Source organism: Montipora foliosa, chromosome 3 (assembly GCF_036669935.1).
Source record: "Montipora foliosa isolate CH-2021 chromosome 3, ASM3666993v2, whole genome shotgun sequence".
Classification (NCBI taxonomy): Eukaryota; Metazoa; Cnidaria; class Anthozoa; order Scleractinia; family Acroporidae; genus Montipora; species Montipora foliosa.
The window spans coordinates 29,063,355-29,084,288 of NC_090871.1; the positions used below are offsets into that span (position 1 = coordinate 29,063,355).

The 20,934-nt window shown below is 38.9% G+C and overlaps 1 protein-coding gene and 1 long non-coding RNA gene across 2 annotated transcripts; one reads left to right on the forward strand and one right to left on the reverse strand.

The window, feature by feature from the left end:
* Positions 1 to 3,972: 3,972 nt before the first annotated feature.
* On the reverse strand, positions 3,973 to 11,604 carry LOC137994712 (uncharacterized). The gene is made up of 2 exons (XR_011122174.1): positions 11,471 to 11,604; positions 3,973 to 4,580 (listed from the first exon to the last, which is right to left on the reverse strand). It is a non-coding gene; the product is annotated as an uncharacterized lncRNA (long non-coding RNA).
* Positions 11,605 to 12,778: 1,174 nt separating this feature from the next.
* Positions 12,779 to 19,382, forward strand: LOC137994713 (uncharacterized). Its single transcript, XM_068840312.1, has 2 exons — positions 12,779 to 13,472; positions 16,777 to 19,382. The coding sequence occupies exons 1-2, from the start codon at positions 13,342 to 13,344 to the stop codon at positions 17,678 to 17,680; spliced, it is 1,035 nt and encodes a 344-aa protein (XP_068696413.1). The 5' UTR covers positions 12,779 to 13,341; the 3' UTR covers positions 17,681 to 19,382.
* Positions 19,383 to 20,934: the final 1,552 nt, after the last annotated feature.

The window sequence follows — 20,934 nt, forward strand, 5'->3', positions numbered from 1 at the left end:
TGGTTTCCTTTGCGGGGTAGATTTTTCCCATCAAATGTGCAAGATAAATTAAGCATGGTCCTCAATAGAAAGGTAAAGACCCAATTTATCTGTATAAGGGAATTATGAATTTCCGGTGGACTCTGGAGTTTGTTGCCTGTTGTCTTTCAGTGCGTGAAATTTCCCTGAGATATTTAACAATTATTCTACGAGGGCGCGCTGGATACGATAGATAACGCGCATCGTTGGTTATAATCATTTTATATCCAGGAAGCCCGAGTAGAATAATTGTTTTATTAAAAACTACATGGTGTTCCCGGGGGACGTATTGTCGACTAAAGCATCGATTTCTGCCTTGGTCTATTCCTGTCCAAAACGGCTTTTGTCGGCTATTTTCTTCTCAGCAGCTGCAAAAAAAATTTCAGCTCACTTTATTGCTGGCGCGTTCCTTGACCATATTAGGTACAGCAAGTATACGAACTGATAGCCTGTGTCCGGCGAGCCAATGAAAATGCTGCAAATCTGATATCCGTAGTTCAGTTTTTAATAAAACTTAGTAATCATCACCTAAGCATTGACGAATTGGCACTTGTAACAGTAACTGTTGTTGTCCTTTATAGCACCCCAAGCGTCTTAACACAACAAAACGTTTTCACTTACCCGGATATGAAATGTAAACATAAATCAGGTCTAAACGAAGTGAGTGTCATTGCTTTCAGTGAGCCTTCCATAAGCCATCTTCGTCACCACCAGCTGTTTATTAGAAAGCTTTAGATTCTATGACGACAACGATTACGAGTACGAGATTTTCTCATAGAAAAACAGTGAGCGCGCACAAACCAGCGTCGTTTTGGCGGGAAAAGCGTGATACCGTCGTCTTTTGCAAAAAATGTCGTCGTGTCAAAACAAGTCAACAACGCAGTACCAGTTTTGGCATTTTTCAATCAGCAAAAAGGCTCAGTTACCAGCAATAAGAATAACTGAGCAAACCTATACTGCTAACAAAGGGTAAGATTAATGGTACGGGTTATGATTTTTCTAAGTATTTTCGCTAAAAACGGGCGGTCAAAACTCGTACTCGTTCTCGTCCTCGTGCTAGAATCTAAAGTTCCCTAATGTCGCAAGGGCCGAGACGAAGATTCCTCTTGGTGGGCATTTATTTGCTTCGTAATCGAAACTACGTCTTTCTCTGTACGTTTGGATGATTTCATGCCGTATTAAAAATTCTACGTCGCTTTCAGCCAGGCCTTCAAACTAATTAGTTTACACGCCAATGACGTTGCAGCACGCATACTAGACTCTCAGACTCTTGTCTAGGATTTTTGTTCGAAATCTTCAACTTTCGCTGCTTTTTAAAACACCTTCCCTCTACTCTAAGGTATTAATTTCTACGCGAAAAGGTTATAACATCAATTTTAGGATTTGGGGGTAAAAAGGAGGTAATATTTAGTTTCAGGTGCACTTTAAATACATTTGCAATGACAGCTCAATACGTACTCTCTGGGACCGTTGTCGGTAGCCCATCAAAATTGTAAATTCTCTGAACTAGATGGTTAATTTGCACTACATTGGTTTTCAACACAGTCCTAGTTAAACAGACTGCTGCAAATCGGGATACTTGGCGGTGCATTCGATGGGCTGAGTGTTGATGATGCCATTGGAATCTTGATGCAGCAATAAATTGCAGCAATGTAAACTCAACAAACAATCTTCCCCTAGCGGGCTCAAATAGCTCTGGAAAAACACAGTTGTAGCTACTAAGTGCACAGAAATTGCGCGCAGACCTAGAAAACGGTTTAGTAGAATAAGCTTTACCAAATTAGTTTAAGTTTTCTAAGCCATGTTTCTCGTAATTTCCATCTTCAGTGGTATCAATTAACGTCGATTGACTTTTACACCAAAGTAACACTGTGCGAACAGCTTTTAACCGGATAACAGAGCAGTTCAATAAGGGCGCGATGTACCATGGGTGCGCGTGCCCCTCCCATCTTTTGCGAAGTTAAATGGGCGTAGTTCATTGCTCTACCGATTTATGATTGCATTGCCAAGGCTGACACTCTGGGCATTCTACATAATGCACAAGGCCGATCGCGACTTGCTTGAGACATGAAAAGTGCTGACCATTTCAGTCGTAATTAAATCTATAGATTGTCATGATCTCGCCTTTTTCCTTGCCACACGGCAGTGGCGGCTTAAGTCCGAGTTACGCTTCCATCATGGAGCAAAAGCAACATAAACAAAGTCAGCCACGCTTTTCGTTGGAGTGAAAAAAGGACGCCAATTTACAACAAGTTAATAAATCTGCGGCGTTGATCAATTCCGGTCTCAGATTGAATCCGTCCGTTTTGCCTACGCTCATTCATTGACCTAGGCTGAATATGCATCCTACTGAGTTAAAACAGCTATCAATCCCACTATACCTGAAAACACCTATACCTTCCCTACAGCTTTGTCTTATGCATCTCAACACATCTTTTTTATATTACTTATCATGTCATCGGCTTCGGTATTCATACATCCATTCGGTTTCAAGATTACAACATTCTAGTCAGGGAACAAAGAACTTTACTATTCACTTACTGAGGTCTATAGTCCTTTGTCTTCACCACCACACTACAACGACGAACATTCTTAACCCAACACAGTTCTTTCATTATTTACATTTTAAAAATAAAAGTCATAATTGATATCCATGTATAATAACCAAAACTAATCCTAAGATGACCCTAATTTTTCTCTAGGCTTAATTTAGGCTCCGAAAAAAGTTTGTTCAATTCATCTGAGTGCATATGTTGACTATGCCGAAGAAGAGTAAACCAGCCCATTGGACTGTACACGCGAGAGGAAAACAGACTGAGGTCGTTAGTCCTGCTCTTCAGGGTCTTGTTATCTTTGAAAGTCAACCATCTTTAATGAACCAATGTCGGGCTTTTAAAGTAAAAAATGATAATTATAAAAGCTTGTCGTTGGAGAACGGCTAAGCTGTTCCCAGCCCAACTTATGTGGAGCTGCCACTTAATGGGGTGCCTGAAATACCTGCCTGGTAAGTTGGCTATGCCATGCTGATGAAGCCTATATTAAGGCCGATACAGCTGTCCGTGGTTGCCAATTGACCGGATGAAATGGTTGTACGTATGCGTGATGTGTTGACCACACCGGGTTGGTGTCATTGTGTGTCACCTTGCCTTGTTTGTCTTTTTTTGTATTAAGTTACTTGAATTTGAATTGGGAAATCTATCCCACCGATTTGATTTTTCTCTACACCAAAAAGATAAGATTTTGGGCTCAATCCTTTCATTGAAATTACGTGGGTTGTGTCCGACAGTGTGTTTTGTGAAATTGTGCAATAGTATGGATATCATTTAATATCGGAGAATGGCTTTTGAGACATTTGCTGATTTGCTGGGATGATTGACGACTGAGAGCTGTACAACGTATGCCAAATTATCGTCGAGTCGTGATCTTTTCAAAGTTCTCAAGTTGACGAATCTTTTAAAAATGTTCATGTTTCGAATTAATTCGGAATTGAGATTCAATGACATCACGTTTAATTGACCCTTGCCTTCGATCTTAATTCAAGGTAAACAACCATGAAATATAAAGTGGATTTTTCCTAGATTTTGAATGCACATAGGTATTTAGGTATTATTTGTCATGCGAAAGACGTGTTAGTTTGTCAGATAACTAGAATTTTATGGGATATCTACGCCAATCCAAACCAAACTGGAGTATGCTAAAGGAAACTAAGTTGAAGAAACTTCAGTCGCGGTATTAAAACGTTATGCAAGCACGCGAGAAAATGTTGGGAACACGAGGGAGTGGCTAGTCGCCGTTCTTTTGCATTTGAAGATTATTATATTTTAAGACCCTGTGTGATGAACCCATCACCCGTCTCTCACACGATGGCCGTTCGATGCTCTGCGATACCCAAACCAACCGGCTTTCCGCTCATTATTAAAAGTTCAAAATCAACAATAACGTCAAAAAAGCAACTGTTTTAACAAATTAATTCAGTTTATTTTCAAAAAGGATTCAAACACGCTACAATGCAATGTGGTCTACAGCTATCATTTGGAGCCGAGGACATCTCTAATATGAATCGCAAACTCATTGCCAAACAGGGAAAATCCGTTCCACCTGCCTACACTGAATCCGCTGCCCAAAACCTTTATCTGAATGGCTCCGTCTTCCACTTTAGCACCGGTTGTAAATCCAGCTCCAAGGTGGACATAATATCTTCCATCTTGGGCTTCAACCAGAGTCGTACGCGCTTTCATTTCAGCTCCCAGCACTTTCCCCTTCAAGACGAAGCTTTGAAGATCAAACCCAACACTGGGCCCAACATGAAAACCGAAAAACCGCCCAAACGTTTGATCTGCATAAACACCAAGAACTTGAAAAATGTACCCTCGTGCTTCTGCAACGGCTGTGGCTCCCCTTTCTGTAACATCCACGCCCGTGTCAACTGTAACTTCCAGGAAGCTGTAAGTAACATTGCCCGCAAAGACTCGAGCGCCGGCTTTCAAGTTATTCCCGTCTGTTTTGGAAAACGTATGGGCGTCCGTTGATTCGTAATTCATCTCCACCTTTCTACGACTAAACTGAAATGCACAGATAAGAACGGAAAGAAAAGGAGTAAGGACGAAATTGACATAGACAAGATAATAGTTTTTTAACCCACTAAGAACTCAAACGTCTTAGCTCAATCAATTAAATGTTATCGTTAAATAAAAGAAAAAGTTAAAAACCTACAAATGACTTGAAAATGCTGTACGAATTAGGTTGAAACTTAAAATACTTAAACATGCAGAATATACATAATATTTACCAAGAGCCCATCCCGTATTTACATATAACCGAAATCTATTAAGCAGACGAGGCATTTGCAAGCTGCCTTAAGCAGCTTCTAAATTATCGCGATCTTTTGCACCACACGTTTCATTTCCTACAATGTTTTTTTTTTTTCATTATCCGTCATAAGAGCAGAAGATATCGCCACTCTTAAGAGACAAATTAAGCGACTTAATTAACCCATCTGACTTAAAAGAGACAATATCTTCTTTTCTAATGACGGATGATGAAAAAAATATACTGTAGGAATGAAACGTGTGGCGACAAAAGATCTCGAAAATTTAGAATTCTGTAAATAACATTTGATCCGATATTCCAACGAAATCTACTGTGGGCTGTCCATAAAAGATCATAAAATTTATGGCTAGGGGGGCGGGGGTAAAATTTTCAAAACCAATGGAAATGGGTGTGTTTTTTTAATATCAAGCCAAGAAAGCGTGACCTAATATAGCGTTACTTAAAGGTCACAATAGGCCACTTCGGAAAATACCATAATACTCTTTGTTTGTCCCCCCAAATTTTGCATTAGCATTTTTTTTTGTTTTCTCTTGGGACCCTTGTAAGTCCCAAGAGAAACTGGAAACAATGCATATGCAAAATTTCGGGGGAAAAACAAAGAGTATTATGGTATTTTGCAAGGTGGCCTCTTTGAGCATTCAATTTGATACTACTAAATTACCGGTGGGTGATATTGCTAAATATTGAAGTACCTTTATCTTACGTACTTCAATATTGCAGCGCTCTTTATCCCGACGATAACGAGCACTGAACTCGATTTTGGTCTTTACAATAACTGCAGAGATCCTCGCGCGCTCATTGGTCGAGAGCCGTTGACAACAAGAGTATTGACAATGAAATGATGTAATATGTAACGCAACGCTCAGCAATCCCCACCACGTCGGAGAAATGTCAAAATTTGTTCTCGTAAAAGAATTGCAAATTTACACAACATGGACACTGGCGAGTTTCCAAATTTCAATACCGATATATATATTGGGTGCAATTTTCGGCGAGGAGAGATTCGAAACTGTAGAAAATGCGAAGGGAAAATCTTCCGGAAAGAAACTTCACGGATCGCAACGTTCTTGAAGCAAGACGAGCTCAAAGAAATACTTGTCAACGCCAAAGCAAAAGGTATCAGAACACACAAAGAGCGCGATATAAAAACGATTCAAGGAAATATTGCCATACATCAATTACTAGCATTTAGTTCTAGAAGCAAATTTATTAAACAAATTCGAAAAAAAAAAACTCGTAAAAGTCTATCCATCACAATCAGAGCTCAACATTTTCTGGAAGGGGAGGGTAGGGGGGGTAAAATTTTGGGCCAGTGACATAAACTGTGGGGGGTAATTTTTGGATATACACACTTTCGGGGAGGGGTACATTTTTAATCTGCCTTAGTTGATTACAAAATCAACGACACCCCTAAGCAATAAATAACGAACAGTCCCTTAGTGTGGGATGTTTTTTTTTTCAGTCTTGCCTGCTTGAACGCCCCGTTGCGAAACGAATAAAAGTGTATGACAAAATAAATTAAATTAAGATTGTTCATGTTGAGAAGATCGGCTTGTATGCTCTATGAGGAATGCGTAATTATTTACGTATTTCGTTGTCATAAGAATTACAATTATAGGCGCAAACAATATTAAACTGCTGATATTTCACTGCCCGTTCTCATGTTTTGTGGGAAATTCCAGAAAGGCATTGATTTTTTCAATTTTCGAATCCTTAGATGTTTTCGGGCGAAATATCATAGGGGTTGACAAGCCTGACTCACGCTTTCCACCCACGTGTTTTAGCCGTTAAATCTCAGAGTTTAGCTTTTACAAGTATATCTTTCAGAGACCTTCCTCGTTTGTATGATATAATTGGAGGTTCTTTGTAGATCTGTCTGAGTAAAGGCTGTTTCTCTATCAGTTGCCAGTGTTTCATGAGAATGTTTTTAAGGCTGGGAACTGATGGTTGATACTGTGTGACAAAGGGCAAAATGGTTTTTTCTCTTGATGGTTTTTGTCGGAGTGCTTCTTTCCTGTTTTCAAAGTGTATTTCAGAGAGAGTTAATTCTCGTCAATTCTCGACGTACGAACGCATTTCAAACCTACTGAAACTTTCCAATATACACATTTCACGTCTTGCCACCCTTTAGGGGTCAAGAAGGGCTTTATAAAAGGCGAAGCCCTCCGGTTACTCAGAACAAATTCCTCAAAAGAAAACTTTCAAAACCGACTAGAAGAACTAAAAAAGCATCTTAGAGAGAGAGGATATCCACGAAACTTAATAACTCAAACTCTCTCTGAAATACACTTTGAAAACAGGAAAGAAGCACTCCGACAAAAACCATCAAGAGAAAAAACCATTTTGCCCTTTGTCACACAGTATCAACCATCAGTTCCCAGCCTTAAAAACATTCTCATGAAACACTGGCAACTGATAGAGAAACAGCCTTTACTCAGACAGATCTACAAAGAACCTCCAATTATATCATACAAACGAGGAAGGTCTCTGAAAGATATACTCGTAAAAGCTAAACTCTGAGATTTAACGGCTAAAACACGTGGGTGGAAAGCGTGAGTCAGGCTTGTCAACCCCTATGATATTTCAATGTGATTTTTATCTGACAGGCCCCGATCCACAACGTGCGAGTACAACCTATGGATGTCATGTTCATGGGCACATTTACAAGGCACTAAATGAAAAACAAAGGTTCAAAAGTATAAAGACAGAACAACAAGAAGAAGACCAATAATGATAAAGGTGTCGTAAACAATGCTTTAGAGCCACATAAAAAAGAACAGATACCACCGAACAAAGGGGTTCACAAAAATACACCTTTATACAGCCAATAAGAACAAACTATAAATCAGCCAATCAAGTCACACTACTGAAGAATACAAACGAGTATAAAAGAGGCTAAGAAACTCCTCTAGCTAAACAAACAGAGAGACTTCTCTATCGTTCCCCGGAATCGGCAACTGAAGAGATCCATAAGATAGGATCGAAACCGCGGTCTTGCCTGACCATCCTGATAGAACGCCGAACGAAAATGTCAGAAAAAATGCTAACAGAAGAAGGCCTCCTTGCCGTACCAACGACCTCCAACGATGACCTTCTAGACATTGGCGAAATAGATGTCAGTGTTTTCGACGAAACAAACGACGAAGAAGAAAGCAACCTTTCTGAACCTGACCCCGAACCGAGCCAAAGATCTCCAAAAGACGCTAAAAAGAAAAAAGACAAGAAGGAGAACAGACGTGGAACCACCTCTGACAAAAAATATCAACCACAGGACCAGAAAAGAAATCAGAACCGAAAACGCCGCTACAGTGAAACACTGTCGGAAGAAAGAATAATAGAACAATCAGAGGAGGCTTTAAAAGCCCTGAATAGGCATTCCCAAAGAGGAACATGCCCAAAGACATTACAATACAAAGCACGAGCACGCATAAGGGCAGATGAAGCCTTTAAAACAGACATTAAAAGGATAAGAAAAACAACAGAACAAGAGGTGGTGAACGCCCTAATCAGGTACCATGAAAGGAGAATAGATGAAAGCAAAAAATCACTCAAGCGGCAAAAGAGACCGAAAGGAACTGTAAACAAGAAATCAAAGGACGATATGAACACTCATGAGCAAAATGTAAGAGAGATAGCTGAAAACTTCTTTAAAAAGTTCAACGAGTTTAAAACCTTCATGAGCACAATGTCAAATAAAAGTGGTGAAAAGTATGCCTGTCTACTTACTGAGTCCAACTTACATAACAAGGGTGCACAGGAAAACAACAAACTGTCGAAATCGGGCAGTAAAAAGCGTAAGGAACGCAAAACCTCAAAAGCACAAGCTTATAAAAGAACACAGCTAGAAAGAAACAGGGGGTACATAAAGAACTTATCCAGACAAAACACCACAGATCATGAAATAAATTTACTCTCTAAAGGGTTAAAATTTATACCCACACCATTAACAAAAGAACAACATATCAGGCGTCAACCTCTTCAGGATTTTGAGCAATTTGCGAGAAGGATGCGCCTGAAATATATCTTTCATGGGCAAAATAGCAAACCACATCCTTATCATGTAAAATCAAACTGGATACCACAAGTTCAACCCTCAGTTGCACTCGAAAGTTATCTTGAAGAGGTTAAATTACAACTGGCAGAAATTAAACTGTCACAGCCAAAAAACAATCTGTCATCAAAAGAACGAGAAGCACTACAATCTTTAAAAACAAACAAAGATCTCAATGTGAAAAAAGCAGACAAAGGTTCCTGTGTCGTTATTATGGACACAGAAAACAAAATAAACGAAGGTCAAACGCTACTTGACAACTCGAAACACTATAGACCTTTAGATGAACCGATGGTTAAGGAAACTCAATATAAGGTGAAAGAACTAATACAAGAACTACATGAAAATAAAAACATTGATGACATGACAAAAAAATGGCTGTTACAAACACCGAGCCCGCCTAGAATTCCCATATTCTACACCCTAACTAAAATTCACAAGCCTACACCAGTAGGTAGGCCAATAATATCAGGTTGTGACGGACCAACAGAAAGAATCTCAGCATTTCTTGATAGGCTGTTGCAACCGATAGCGCAAAAACAGGCTTCTTATCTTAAAGACTCTACAGACTTCATTAATTTCATAGAAAGCACAGAAGTCCCAAAGCACGGGATCATTGTTTCAATGGACGTGACAAGTCTATATACCAACATTCCACAGGAAGAGGGGATCAAAACTATATGCAAAGCCTATGTTACTCACTACAAAGATAAACCCCCGATTCCAACACAGTCACTTGAACGAGCGCTCAGTCTCATTTTAAAAGAAAACTCATTCCATTTTAATGGAAAAAATTACCTCCAAACACACGGGACAGCGATGGGAACAAAGGTCGCTGTTGCTTTCGCAAATATCTTCATGGCGAAAGTAGAAACAGAGTTATTAAAAAAGAGCGCAATAAAGCCTATCTGTTGGAAAAGATATATAGACGACATCTTCTCTCTCTGGGGTACCGGAAGAGAACAAATAACACACTTCATTGAACAAGCAAATAATCACCACGCCACTATTAAATTCACAGCAGAAATCTCTGAGGAAAAAGTCACATTTCTGGATACAATTGTGTACAAAGGCAAACGGTTTAACAGCTCGTCAATTCTCGACGTACGAACGCATTTCAAACCTACTGAAACTTTCCAATATACACATTTCACGTCTTGCCACCCTTTAGGGGTCAAGAAGGGCTTTATAAAAGGCGAAGCCCTCCGGTTACTCAGAACAAATTCCTCAAAAGAAAACTTTCAAAACCGACTAGAAGAACTCAAAAAGCATCTTAGAGAGAGAGGATATCCACGAAACTTAATAACTCAAACTCTCTCTGAAATACACTTTGAAAACAGGAAAGAAGCACTCCGACAAAAACCATCAAGAGAAAAAACCATTTCGCCCTTTGTCACACAGTATCAACCATCAGTTCCCAGCCTTAAAAACATTCTCATGAAACACTGGCAACTGATAGAGAAACAGCCTTTACTCAGACAGATCTACAAAGAACCTCCAATTATATCATACAAACGAGGAAGGTCTCTGAAAGATATACTCGTAAAAGCTAAACTCTGAGATTTAACGGCTAAAACACGCGGGTGGAAAGCGTGAGTCAGGCTTGTCAACCCCTATGATATTTCAATCCTATTTCAGTATTTGAATCTGGACCAAAATCAGTTGGATGCCCACCGTTTTGAACTTTGGATCTGATTTTCGCCCATCGGTTACCTTTAGAAAACTTATAGCTGTTGCTTCACACGCCAAGCGAAAACGGATAAAAGTGAATCAAAAAACAAGTTGCTCTTACAGGGAACTCAGCCGTCGACATCAAAACAGGCTTGTTGTTGTTCTAAGTGGAACTGTGCTGAAGGTCGTCATAAATTATTCTTAGAATAAAAGCAGCCTTCATGTTTTCCACCATGAGGCACCGAAGTGGGTAGGCCTGGGTTAAAGTGAAATGAGAACAAAACACGAGGTCCGGAGTACTCGTATCTCCTGAAAATTGGTGCATTCAATCATTCAAGTTTCGTTTTATTTTACTCAGCTGAACAGAACGGCGCGGCCTCTGCCAAAACTTGCATCTCAAAGCTTAAATGTTCGGTTTCCTGTTTTTCCGTAAACTAATTAGGGCGTTGCAAAAATTGAAATTACTTTTGAACTGGTCGGATACAAAGCAACATACAAAAGAACGACGTGAAATCACCAAAGTTTAGGTTTTGACGACCGTGACAACGTGAACATATGTAAACAATGAACCATTCATTTTCTATTTTTTATTTTAAAACCGTTCGTAACAATTATTCGCCCGTACTGTACAAGGTGAACAAGACGGAACAAGACGGAATAATCGAGAAATACTAGCCAAAGCGTTTAGTTAGATTTTAGAATGACGTTTTCGTTGACGTTGCAAATGTAAAGATTGAAAAATGGAATATTTCTGGAGACAACAACATTGCAAGTGATGAATTGAGTTCACCGTTTTGGTCGTCAAAAAGTTCAGATGGGACCGAGCCTGTAGGATATTCTAAAAGTTGCTTCAAGAGGCAAACTTGCACAAGATGTAATCGCATAAGTTAAGATACATACCTCACTTTTGGCGTTCAAGTTGAAGTTTGAGGTGACCTTACATTTAACGCTACAACGCTTCGAATGATCTAAATTTCAAGAGACCTGTTGATGAATAGCTTTATGTCTTTCCGGTTGGTCGGTAACCTTGAACTAAAGGTCACGATTAAAATATTCTAGAAGGTGGACATAGGAGTTTATTTTGATCGAAACCGAAATCGAACTTATTCATTGGTAACACGTGGAGCATAATATATAGATTTAGCCAAGCCTAAAAGATCTAAAAGCGGCGAGCAATATAGTGTATATGGAAATAATTGTCAGTTCTACATGTACATGTACAGTTGTAAATAATTATTAATGTTATTAATTTATTGTATGATCAGGAGATAAACTAGATAGGGATAATAACCTCCTTTATCTCCTTTTCACTTTTCCTAAGGATTTGTGAATAAACAGTCATTTCATTTCATTTCATTACTTGAAGTACAAAATTAGTCATAGGTTGTGTATTCACTAGGACAAGTTTAACTAGTTAAAGTCGGAAAAGTCCGGAGACACAGTAAAAAAAGTTCGTCCTAAGTTTAGCGAGTTAAAAAGGCAAGCTGTTTTCACAAGAAAAAACAAGGGATTATCTCGCTTTTATGACCGGAAACTCCCGCAAAGTTATACTACCTCGCGAGATGGTATAACTTGTCCTGGTCAATGCCGCAGCCAATCACGTTGCCCGTAGTGACAGATAATTGCCAAATAGTGGGCTGGCAAATATTTTCCACACGCTCGCGTCCACCTCGTGGGTCACTTTGCAAACAGTGCTCTTGAAATGGCAGACGAATTCAATTGTAATGCTTTCCCGTTCCGATTTACAATTCTTCCGGCCTCATTAGATCCCTCAGTTCCTCGGCCAGGACCTAACTTATTTCACGGTGGCGGCATGCAGAACCCGCAGTACCCGCTTTTGAGCACAAATGCTCTACAATTTATGCCAGCCGCATCTCTCCGCAGCACATCATCTTCAGCATCTTCACCCGCATCTTCCAAAAGTACAGGCCAAAGCAGCGAGAACAGTCCGACCGAAGGATCTGTTAACCGAAACCGATGTCCCAATTGGCCATTTTTTCAAGTTGCGCGCTTTTGTAATTTGAATCTTCTGAGTAAACGGCTAAAATTTCGGGTTAAATTTCACAGTGAAAACAAATGTCGGTCTGCAAACAAACACCTAGAAAGAATGTTCAGCTAGAAAAGTAGTTTAGTGAAAACACAACCATAGTGTATACAGTTACAGTGATCAAATGTCTCTGAAATGACAGCAGTAAACAAACAATTTTAATCAACGACTAATAATGAAATTACATGCACAGTAATCTCGTTAGAACATTTTCCGTTTGACTGATAATCTTTACACCCACTCTCTTCAGTTTAGAACAATACCAAAAAGTCAAGCTAAAGCGTAGAATCAAGAAGTAATTCGTTACTCGACTGCATTTTCACAGTCAAACAAAGCAGCTGACTGGACATCCATTTCACACAAAAAGCCTATAAATCGAAAGATATTGATTCAGTTTGAACAGTCGCCACGGTAATGATGAATTCACTTCCAAAATAAGCAACCACAGCCGGCCACAAAACCGCGTGACAAGCAAGACAAACGATTGTTGTAACTCAATCGCTGTTGGAGATTTTGCCGAAAATCGCAGTTTCGATGACAGGCGCCCCAAGCTCATTGTGAGCACGGCAGACAAAAATATAAGGCTTTATATGGGAATCCCGATAAAAAAATTTCTCATGGGGGGTATATTGGAACATATTTGATGTCTTCTCTAACTTTTCCTTAAGACTTTCTTCTATTTCTATCACCCTTTGCCAATAAGCTTTTCATCAAATGTATTTGGATGTTTGTGCCCCGGAAGCAGTTTCCCTGCTTTAGAGAAATGAGTACAAAGATGGTTTTTTGCATCTTCCTCCTGCTTCTGGATGGATGTCTTAATATCTTGAGCCATTTTCAAGTTGTTTTCCAATATAGGTAGGTCAGAGCGTGTTAATACGTAATCTTCAGTGAAATATTTGCCTGCAACAGCAGGATTGTTAGGGTCACGTGCGTTCCTACAGAATAGGTACATCGCCGGCTTATAAAACAAAGGGCAGTAAAATGTTGCAAAAGTTTTGTTGTCGCATTTGGGATCCATCCTAGTTTCTTCTTCTACCATGGAGTTTTTTCAGCTGGTTTAAAGCGATTGAAAGTGACTGAGCCAACACGAAGAACATGGCGGCTCTCATTAAAGCATGGAAATCTATCCCCGTAGAAGCGGCCAGAAATTGTTTAGCAAATCGTACCAAATTCCTTTAAATCGTGTTCATCCACATCTTGAAAATGTTCATTTTTTGTCTCTCCAGCTGCTATGAATTTAGCTTTGGATAAAAGCAGATCACTAAGGCGTAGAAACTCTGAAACATCTGAATATTATACATTATACTGCGCTGCACGCCTTGTAGCGGGGCAACCTAGGGCTGCGCACATTTGCCCCGTTCTTAAGGAGCTACACTGGTTACCCATTGAGCAGAGAATTACCTTTAAAGTATTATTGTTAACCTTTAAAGCTCTCAATAATCTGGCGCCTCCGTATCTAAGTCAACTTATAATCCCATATAACCCTACAAGAAATCTTAGGTCAGCTGGCAAACACTTATTAGAAGTACCGAATGTGCGCCTGAAAAGCTATGGGGACAGGGCCTTTTCGGTCGCTGCCCCAAAGCACTGGAATGAAATTCCCTTGGACATTAAATTAAGTCGGTCAGTCGATGTCTTTAAATCCAGATTGAAAACTTATCTTTTTAGACTTGCTTTTAATTGATCTTTGTTTTTAGTGCTATTTTTAGTTCGATATTAATTAGTTTGTAAAGCGATATAGAGCTTTTGTATATACCGCTATAGAAATAAAGTTATTATTATTACCAGAAACCCATAAGGGTTGAAACATGTAACGGCCCCTTGTGTGCTGGGAAACAAGCTTCTGAATATTCCATTTGCTAAGTACCATATTTGGAACATTAAGAGCAAGGGGTTTCCAAATATGGTACTTAGCACTGAAACATTCAACCAATCAGTTCGCACTGAATATTCGGAAGCTGTGAACGCGCGTTACACGTTTCAACCCTTATGGGTTTCTGTTATTACTATTATTATTATTAATATTCACCGCCATTTTGTTTTTGAGAAAGAGGAAGAATGGTGTCTAGTGACCACAGGATTCCCAAGTCACAACAAATCACACTATATGGAAGATGGCAACTCGCACTGCTAAATCGACTGAACTTGAAAAAGAGGAAAGTCAACTTGAAAATCAATCAATTTCAGAAAAGAGATGTCACGTGAATTACGCAATCTATAGCCTGTTCCAGGCTGGATTTTCCCACGCAGTTGTTTTCGTTTTCCCGACTATCTGGGAGCCTGGAACAAGCTACGCAATCTAACACCTGTGGGAGAATCTTTAAGCAAATCATTGCACACTTGTGATTTGAAGAACAACCTTGACAAGCTCGAAAGCTTGCTGAAAATGCCAAAGAATGCAAAGTTGTCAAAAGCTTTAGAAGGACTTGCGTATGTACTGAGGCAACTTCTGGCTTCAAGTTTTGATGAGAACTCAGTGTATTGGTTTTCTGTCTTTTGATGATGCATATGATTTGTTTTGTGGTTTCATGGACACGAAAACCAGACAAGGCGTATTTTCGCGATCACGTCCTTGATAAAGATCATGGCCTATGTGTTTACATAGGAACTTTTGTAAGAAAAAATATGTAATACTGCAGAATGAAACGACAGGTATCGGGAAGTTCCTTTCAGAGCTTCAACGGATCAAGGAGTTGGAAGGGAGTGACGAAAAGCCTGTGCGATTTTTTTTAGACGCAAACTCCCTATCTAAAATTCTTTCTTCAATGGGCACAGAGTGTGATAAGATGGCTCTCAAAGCAGTGATATTCGCAATGCATTCTAGAGCTGAGACATAAATACTACCCGAGCAGTTCAATTTCTTTCTAAAGTAGTTGCAGCTTCTGAGGAATGCGAGAGGGTACTGAATGCAGCAAAAGATATATATAAGCTTCGAACAAGTGAGCAGATCAATAAAGTTGAAGATCAAATTAAAGGTATTGATCAAAAGGTTGCGAGGCAAGAGAATCTACTTTCTCAAAAGAGAATGCTTGATCTTGAGGGTGAAAGAAATGCGAGTAGAAGACCTATCCAAAGCACTTGACCACATTGACGATCAAAAGACAAGAAGAAAAGTCAAACAAGTGACAAGAAGAATAGCACATGACTTGCTAGAGTCACATCGAGTCAAGAGGCGAAAACTAGGGGCAGGTCCACCTTGCCTACATGATGCAGAAGATGAAGATTTTATCGCAAAAGCTTGAAGCTAAAAGCGCCTGCCACGGAAGAAGGCACGAATCTACCCTTTTCACACATCACAGGGTAAAAAAGAGGCACTTTTTTATCACTATCGCAGTATTCTCTGTTGAAAGAGGCAAGAAAATGATCAAATCTGCAACCACAGTGACAAATAGAGGGAAACCAAGAAATGTGGGGAGAAAGCAAGCAGAGACGCATAAACATTACCGGTGTGCTAAGAAATTTCCCAAGACTGAGGCACATGACACAGGGTCACCATATCATCAGCGTGCGTACATCCGGAACGCAAAGTTTAGTATGTTTGATAATGATCAAAAGCAACACGGTGTTTTCATCAGATATAAAGAACAAAATCTAATAAGACCAACACAATTGAATGATACTTCCCCAGGCGAGCTCTTAGGTCTGCTGACCAACTTCTATTGGAGCAGCCAACGCACAAGCTTAAATTGATCGGGTTAAGGGCTTTTTCAGTGTGTGCGCCTTATCTCTGGAACTCGCTTCCATTTGAGATTAAAAGCAGCGCATCTGTCTCCATCTTTAAAGCTAAGCTTAAGACCTATCTTTTTCGACAAGCATATTTTTAGACTTTCATTTTTACATTTTTGATTTTATCGATTCTTGGATTTTTTATATTTATTATTTTTTAATGTATAGATTATAATATATTCTTAGGATTTTTTATATTTATTATTATTTTTTTTTAGTGTATGGATCATAATTTATTTGGCACTGTAAAGCGCATTTGGGCATTAGGAAAATGCGCTATAGAAATAAATTATTTATTTATTTATTTTTATTTATTTATTATTTAATTGAACTCTAATAAGACCAACATAATTCAATGATACTTTTTACTTGAACTAGTGTCTGTATATTGCTGAATTGTTTAATTTGTAGTATTTTAATTATTATTTTTCAGTATGGATGACCAAGCATACTTACCACCAGGAACAGACGTTGGTTCTAGAGATTCTAAAACTAGCGTTGTGTACGATGTTGTCGATCCCAGCAAAAGACGAGAATTACCTCAAAACGATTTCAATGAACCTAAGGTCAATCAAACTTCAGCTTCTTTTCGCTTCATCAAAGGGTCCATTGAACAGAAACAAGAAGAAGACATTCTTATAAACACTTCCGACAAAACATTGGTCATTATTAAACCTAAATACTATGTCGGAAATTCTGGTAGTGTTTGGGCCTCGGATTATATGAGATTGTGCCATGGTCAACCCCAGTTATTTCAAGAATCTGGATTGCATCCATACAATACAGCACTAAATAAATTTTCTGCATATCTACATGATACTGCATACTATTTTTCAGATCTTACAGAGGAGGAAGATGTGACAAATGCATCATCAGAGCCTGATTGTCAGCACAGACTTTATAAAGAACAGAAACTACATTGGCTTGTGCAACAAACAGAAGAAGCTATTGAGTCATGGAACGAAGAGGAGGATGGTATTTTAGAGTCAGAGAGAGTGATAGGAAATGCCCTCAAGAGCAAAGCTATTGATATCCAAATAAAGGCAAAATGTTGTATTGAAAATTCCTTACAGTTGATTTCAGACAATACACTTTATGAGAAAGAAGATGTTTCTAATGACCGTAAGGAACTTTGTCACACCATTGAAAGATTACAGCTCATCCCATGGTGTTGTAAAGTACTTAAAGCCACAGATTCGGGTCCAGGAGTTGGTGTTTCAAACCTAGAGATTCGATTTCGAGACATAGAAATAGCCAGAATACACTCCTCAGATCGCGTAAATCGTATTCATTGTGCTCCTGGTGATTCAGGCCAAAATGAATGCGGCAATAGGTGATGCTTTGGTGGATGGGAGTACACTCAAATGGAATTACTATGGATCTCTTGATGGCCTCGCAGAAGATGAAGTCAAGAATCTCTCAGTGGGGGGTATATTTGGTATTGAATCTGCTGATCAGTTAATTGGATTTACAAATGAAAGTGATTTTAGTGATTTAGTAAACTACATCTCTGGAGCCATCCATTCATCAAGTGTGGATTATTATAGGGTTATCATTTCAGATGATACAACATGTGGGTCTGTGGGTTTTTTTTTTTTTGTTGATAGCCATCAACATGTAAGCAGCAATGGGGGTGGGATGATCATTATGGCAAGCCATCCCCAGGCAGCCATAACGTGGGAACTCTGAACTGGGTACAATATAGAGTACCGAAGTGATGACGTCACAAAAATATATTTTTTGAAATTATGGGATATGATGTCATATTCTTATAGAGGATCCTAAATGATGCCCTCATACCCAAAATCAGTTCTGAATTGCAATTCCCGATGGAGATATAAGGGATCAAAGTTTGATAGCATCCCATACAAACCCTTCAAAATTTGTTCTGGTTCCTTCAGTTTGGAACCAGCTCAAAATTAGAGAGATTTATATGGGGCAGTATCAAACTTTCATCCTTTATATTTTGGCTGGGAATTACAATTAAGAGGTGATTTTTGGCAAGGACCCTTTTCTAAGGACGCTCTATTTGAAAATGGGGCCAAATCCCATAATTTCACAAATTTATTTTTTTGTGAAGTCACACTTCGGTTCTCTATAGTACTTCATGATAATCAGGTCTGTAAGTCAACTCTACTTTCCGTGAGCAAGTGCAGTCAGGCTGCCACTTCACATTATTAGTAACAATGAATAGTGTAAAATCTGTGTTTGCAAGTACAGTGTGTATGGCATGGGGTGTCATTATAACCAGTATCACACTCAAACTGATGTGGTTACTATTTTTTGGTTAATGTAAGTGAGAGTTCACTACACAGAACTGTTTGGCAAGCATAATACTACTACTTATCCTCATCGGGCCCATGAGGACTCTTAAGGCCGGCCAGAAGATTACGCCATCCATCCCGGTCTGCCGCCGATGCGACCGCAGGCCCCCACGAATGCCATCCCAGCTGGTTTCTTTCTTTCTCCACAGTTCTTCTCCACGTTTCTCTCGGCCGGCCTCGCCTCCTTTTACCTTCAGGTGCCCACGTTAGTGCAGTCCTCGAGATGTTACTAGGACTAGTCCTCAATATGTGCCCTATCCATCGCCATCTTCTCACTCGTACAAGGGCTGATACAGCCGTACTCCCTGTTGCTTCATAAAGCTCTTCGTTGCTAAGATGGTTAGGCCAGAATCTCCTCAGGACTCAGCATAATAAAATGCCATAAATGCTTTTGCTATCAATGTTATTAAATAAATGTGATTCATAATGGAGCTTCACAAAGAGGTGCTAATTCTAGAAAATACCTTAGAGACTGCAAGAAGAAAAAAATGTATTTTGGTAGAAACTTGTTTAAAACAGAAATGATTTTCATGATTGCATTTTTCAGAAAAAAATTGAATCAGAAGAACTTCGAAATATTGTTCAGTAAAGAACTTTTAGATGGCTTCTATTTTAGTTAATATGAAACAAAGTGTGAGTATATAAAGTTAAAGTGTATGACTGTACAGCTTTGTATTTGATTCTTGATAGCAATATTAATATATTATTTTGATATATACAATACTGTCAAAATGGCCACAAAATTGATCAGTAAAGAATATTAATTAAATGATGCACTATATACATGCAAATAAATGCTTATGATGAACAGGTGTATTATCAAAAGTAGCTTGCTTGCTTTATGCAGACCTGCACAATAATGAAATGTGTTTTAACAACAAAGAGTATATGTTAACAGAAACCGAACTTTGTAAAATTAAAACACGAGGCATTATGTACAAGCTAGCCTGATATCAGCTGTGCATGAGCTGTGCAACTCAGTGCAAGGATTTCGTTTTGCTTGGCCTCACTAACTGAAAGCCTGGAATATAACTGTGACGGACACGAACTCTTTCAATCTAGTTTAATTCCTTACTTATGATGCACTGCCAGATATTTCAAGACTGTCTTGTTCATACCTGTGACTGTCAGTTAATAGGAGAATTATACTTTAGATTAGATTGAATATTATCAAAACAACTGATTTATTTAAAATGTTTGTCAAAGGAATGAGTTCATTTCTAGGAAAAACAAAAGTAACTGCCGAATACCCCGCCACTCCAAAGGGATCGTGAACAGTAATGGCTACGCAGCTAAGCACTGGTTATCACCACCCCTTCCCCTAGAATATATGTTAGTAAGGAAAGAAACGGCTACGCGGCTACGCAGTGGTTGTTACGACCCCTTAATTAGGCCTAATCACTGAAACGAGCGCTTACCTTCAATCAGTAAACCAGCGCTATATTCTTCGCACGATCTCAGTAAAAATTGTAATTAACCGAACAGTAAAAGCAAAGCTAAAATTTTAAAATAGTGCTTAGGCCTAATCACTCAAACGAGCCCTTAGGCTTAATCAAACGAGTGCAAAATTCATCGCACTATCGTTAAATAGTGTAGTTAACCGAACCGTAAAATTAAAGCTAAAATTTTAAAAGAATGCTTACTTGGCCTAACTGAATGAAACGATCGCTTAGGCTTAATCAGTAAACGAGTGCTATATTCACCACACGATCTCGTTGAAAGGTGTAGTTAACCGAACCGTAAAATGAAAGTTAAAATTTGAAGAGAGTGCCTAAGGCTGATCACTGAAACGAGCGCTTATAGGCCTAATCAGTAAACGAGTGCAACATTCATCGCACTATCTCGTTAAAAGGAAACGTTATAAGAAAAGAAATGTATACGAAAATATTAGGACATGTGTCCCATGATTTAAAAACAATAATGTTCGTCTGAAATGTCGAGGGTTCCGACAGAGTGTTTTAGCACTGACTTTGAAGTCGAAAGTAACAGTTTGCTTTTGCTAATAAAGAGAGAGTCTTATCAAGTGAAGTTGTGTTTATGTTGCCGGAGTTTTCTTTGCGGGAATGAATGAGAAAGAACGAGTACATGATGGATGAATGAATGAATGAATGAATGAATGAATGAATGAACGAATGAACGAATGAATGAATGAACGAATGAACGAATGAATGAACGAATGAATGAATGAATGAATGCGGAATGAATGAATATATACAATACAATGAATGAATGAAAGAACGAAACATACAATTTCCAATGTTAGCAAG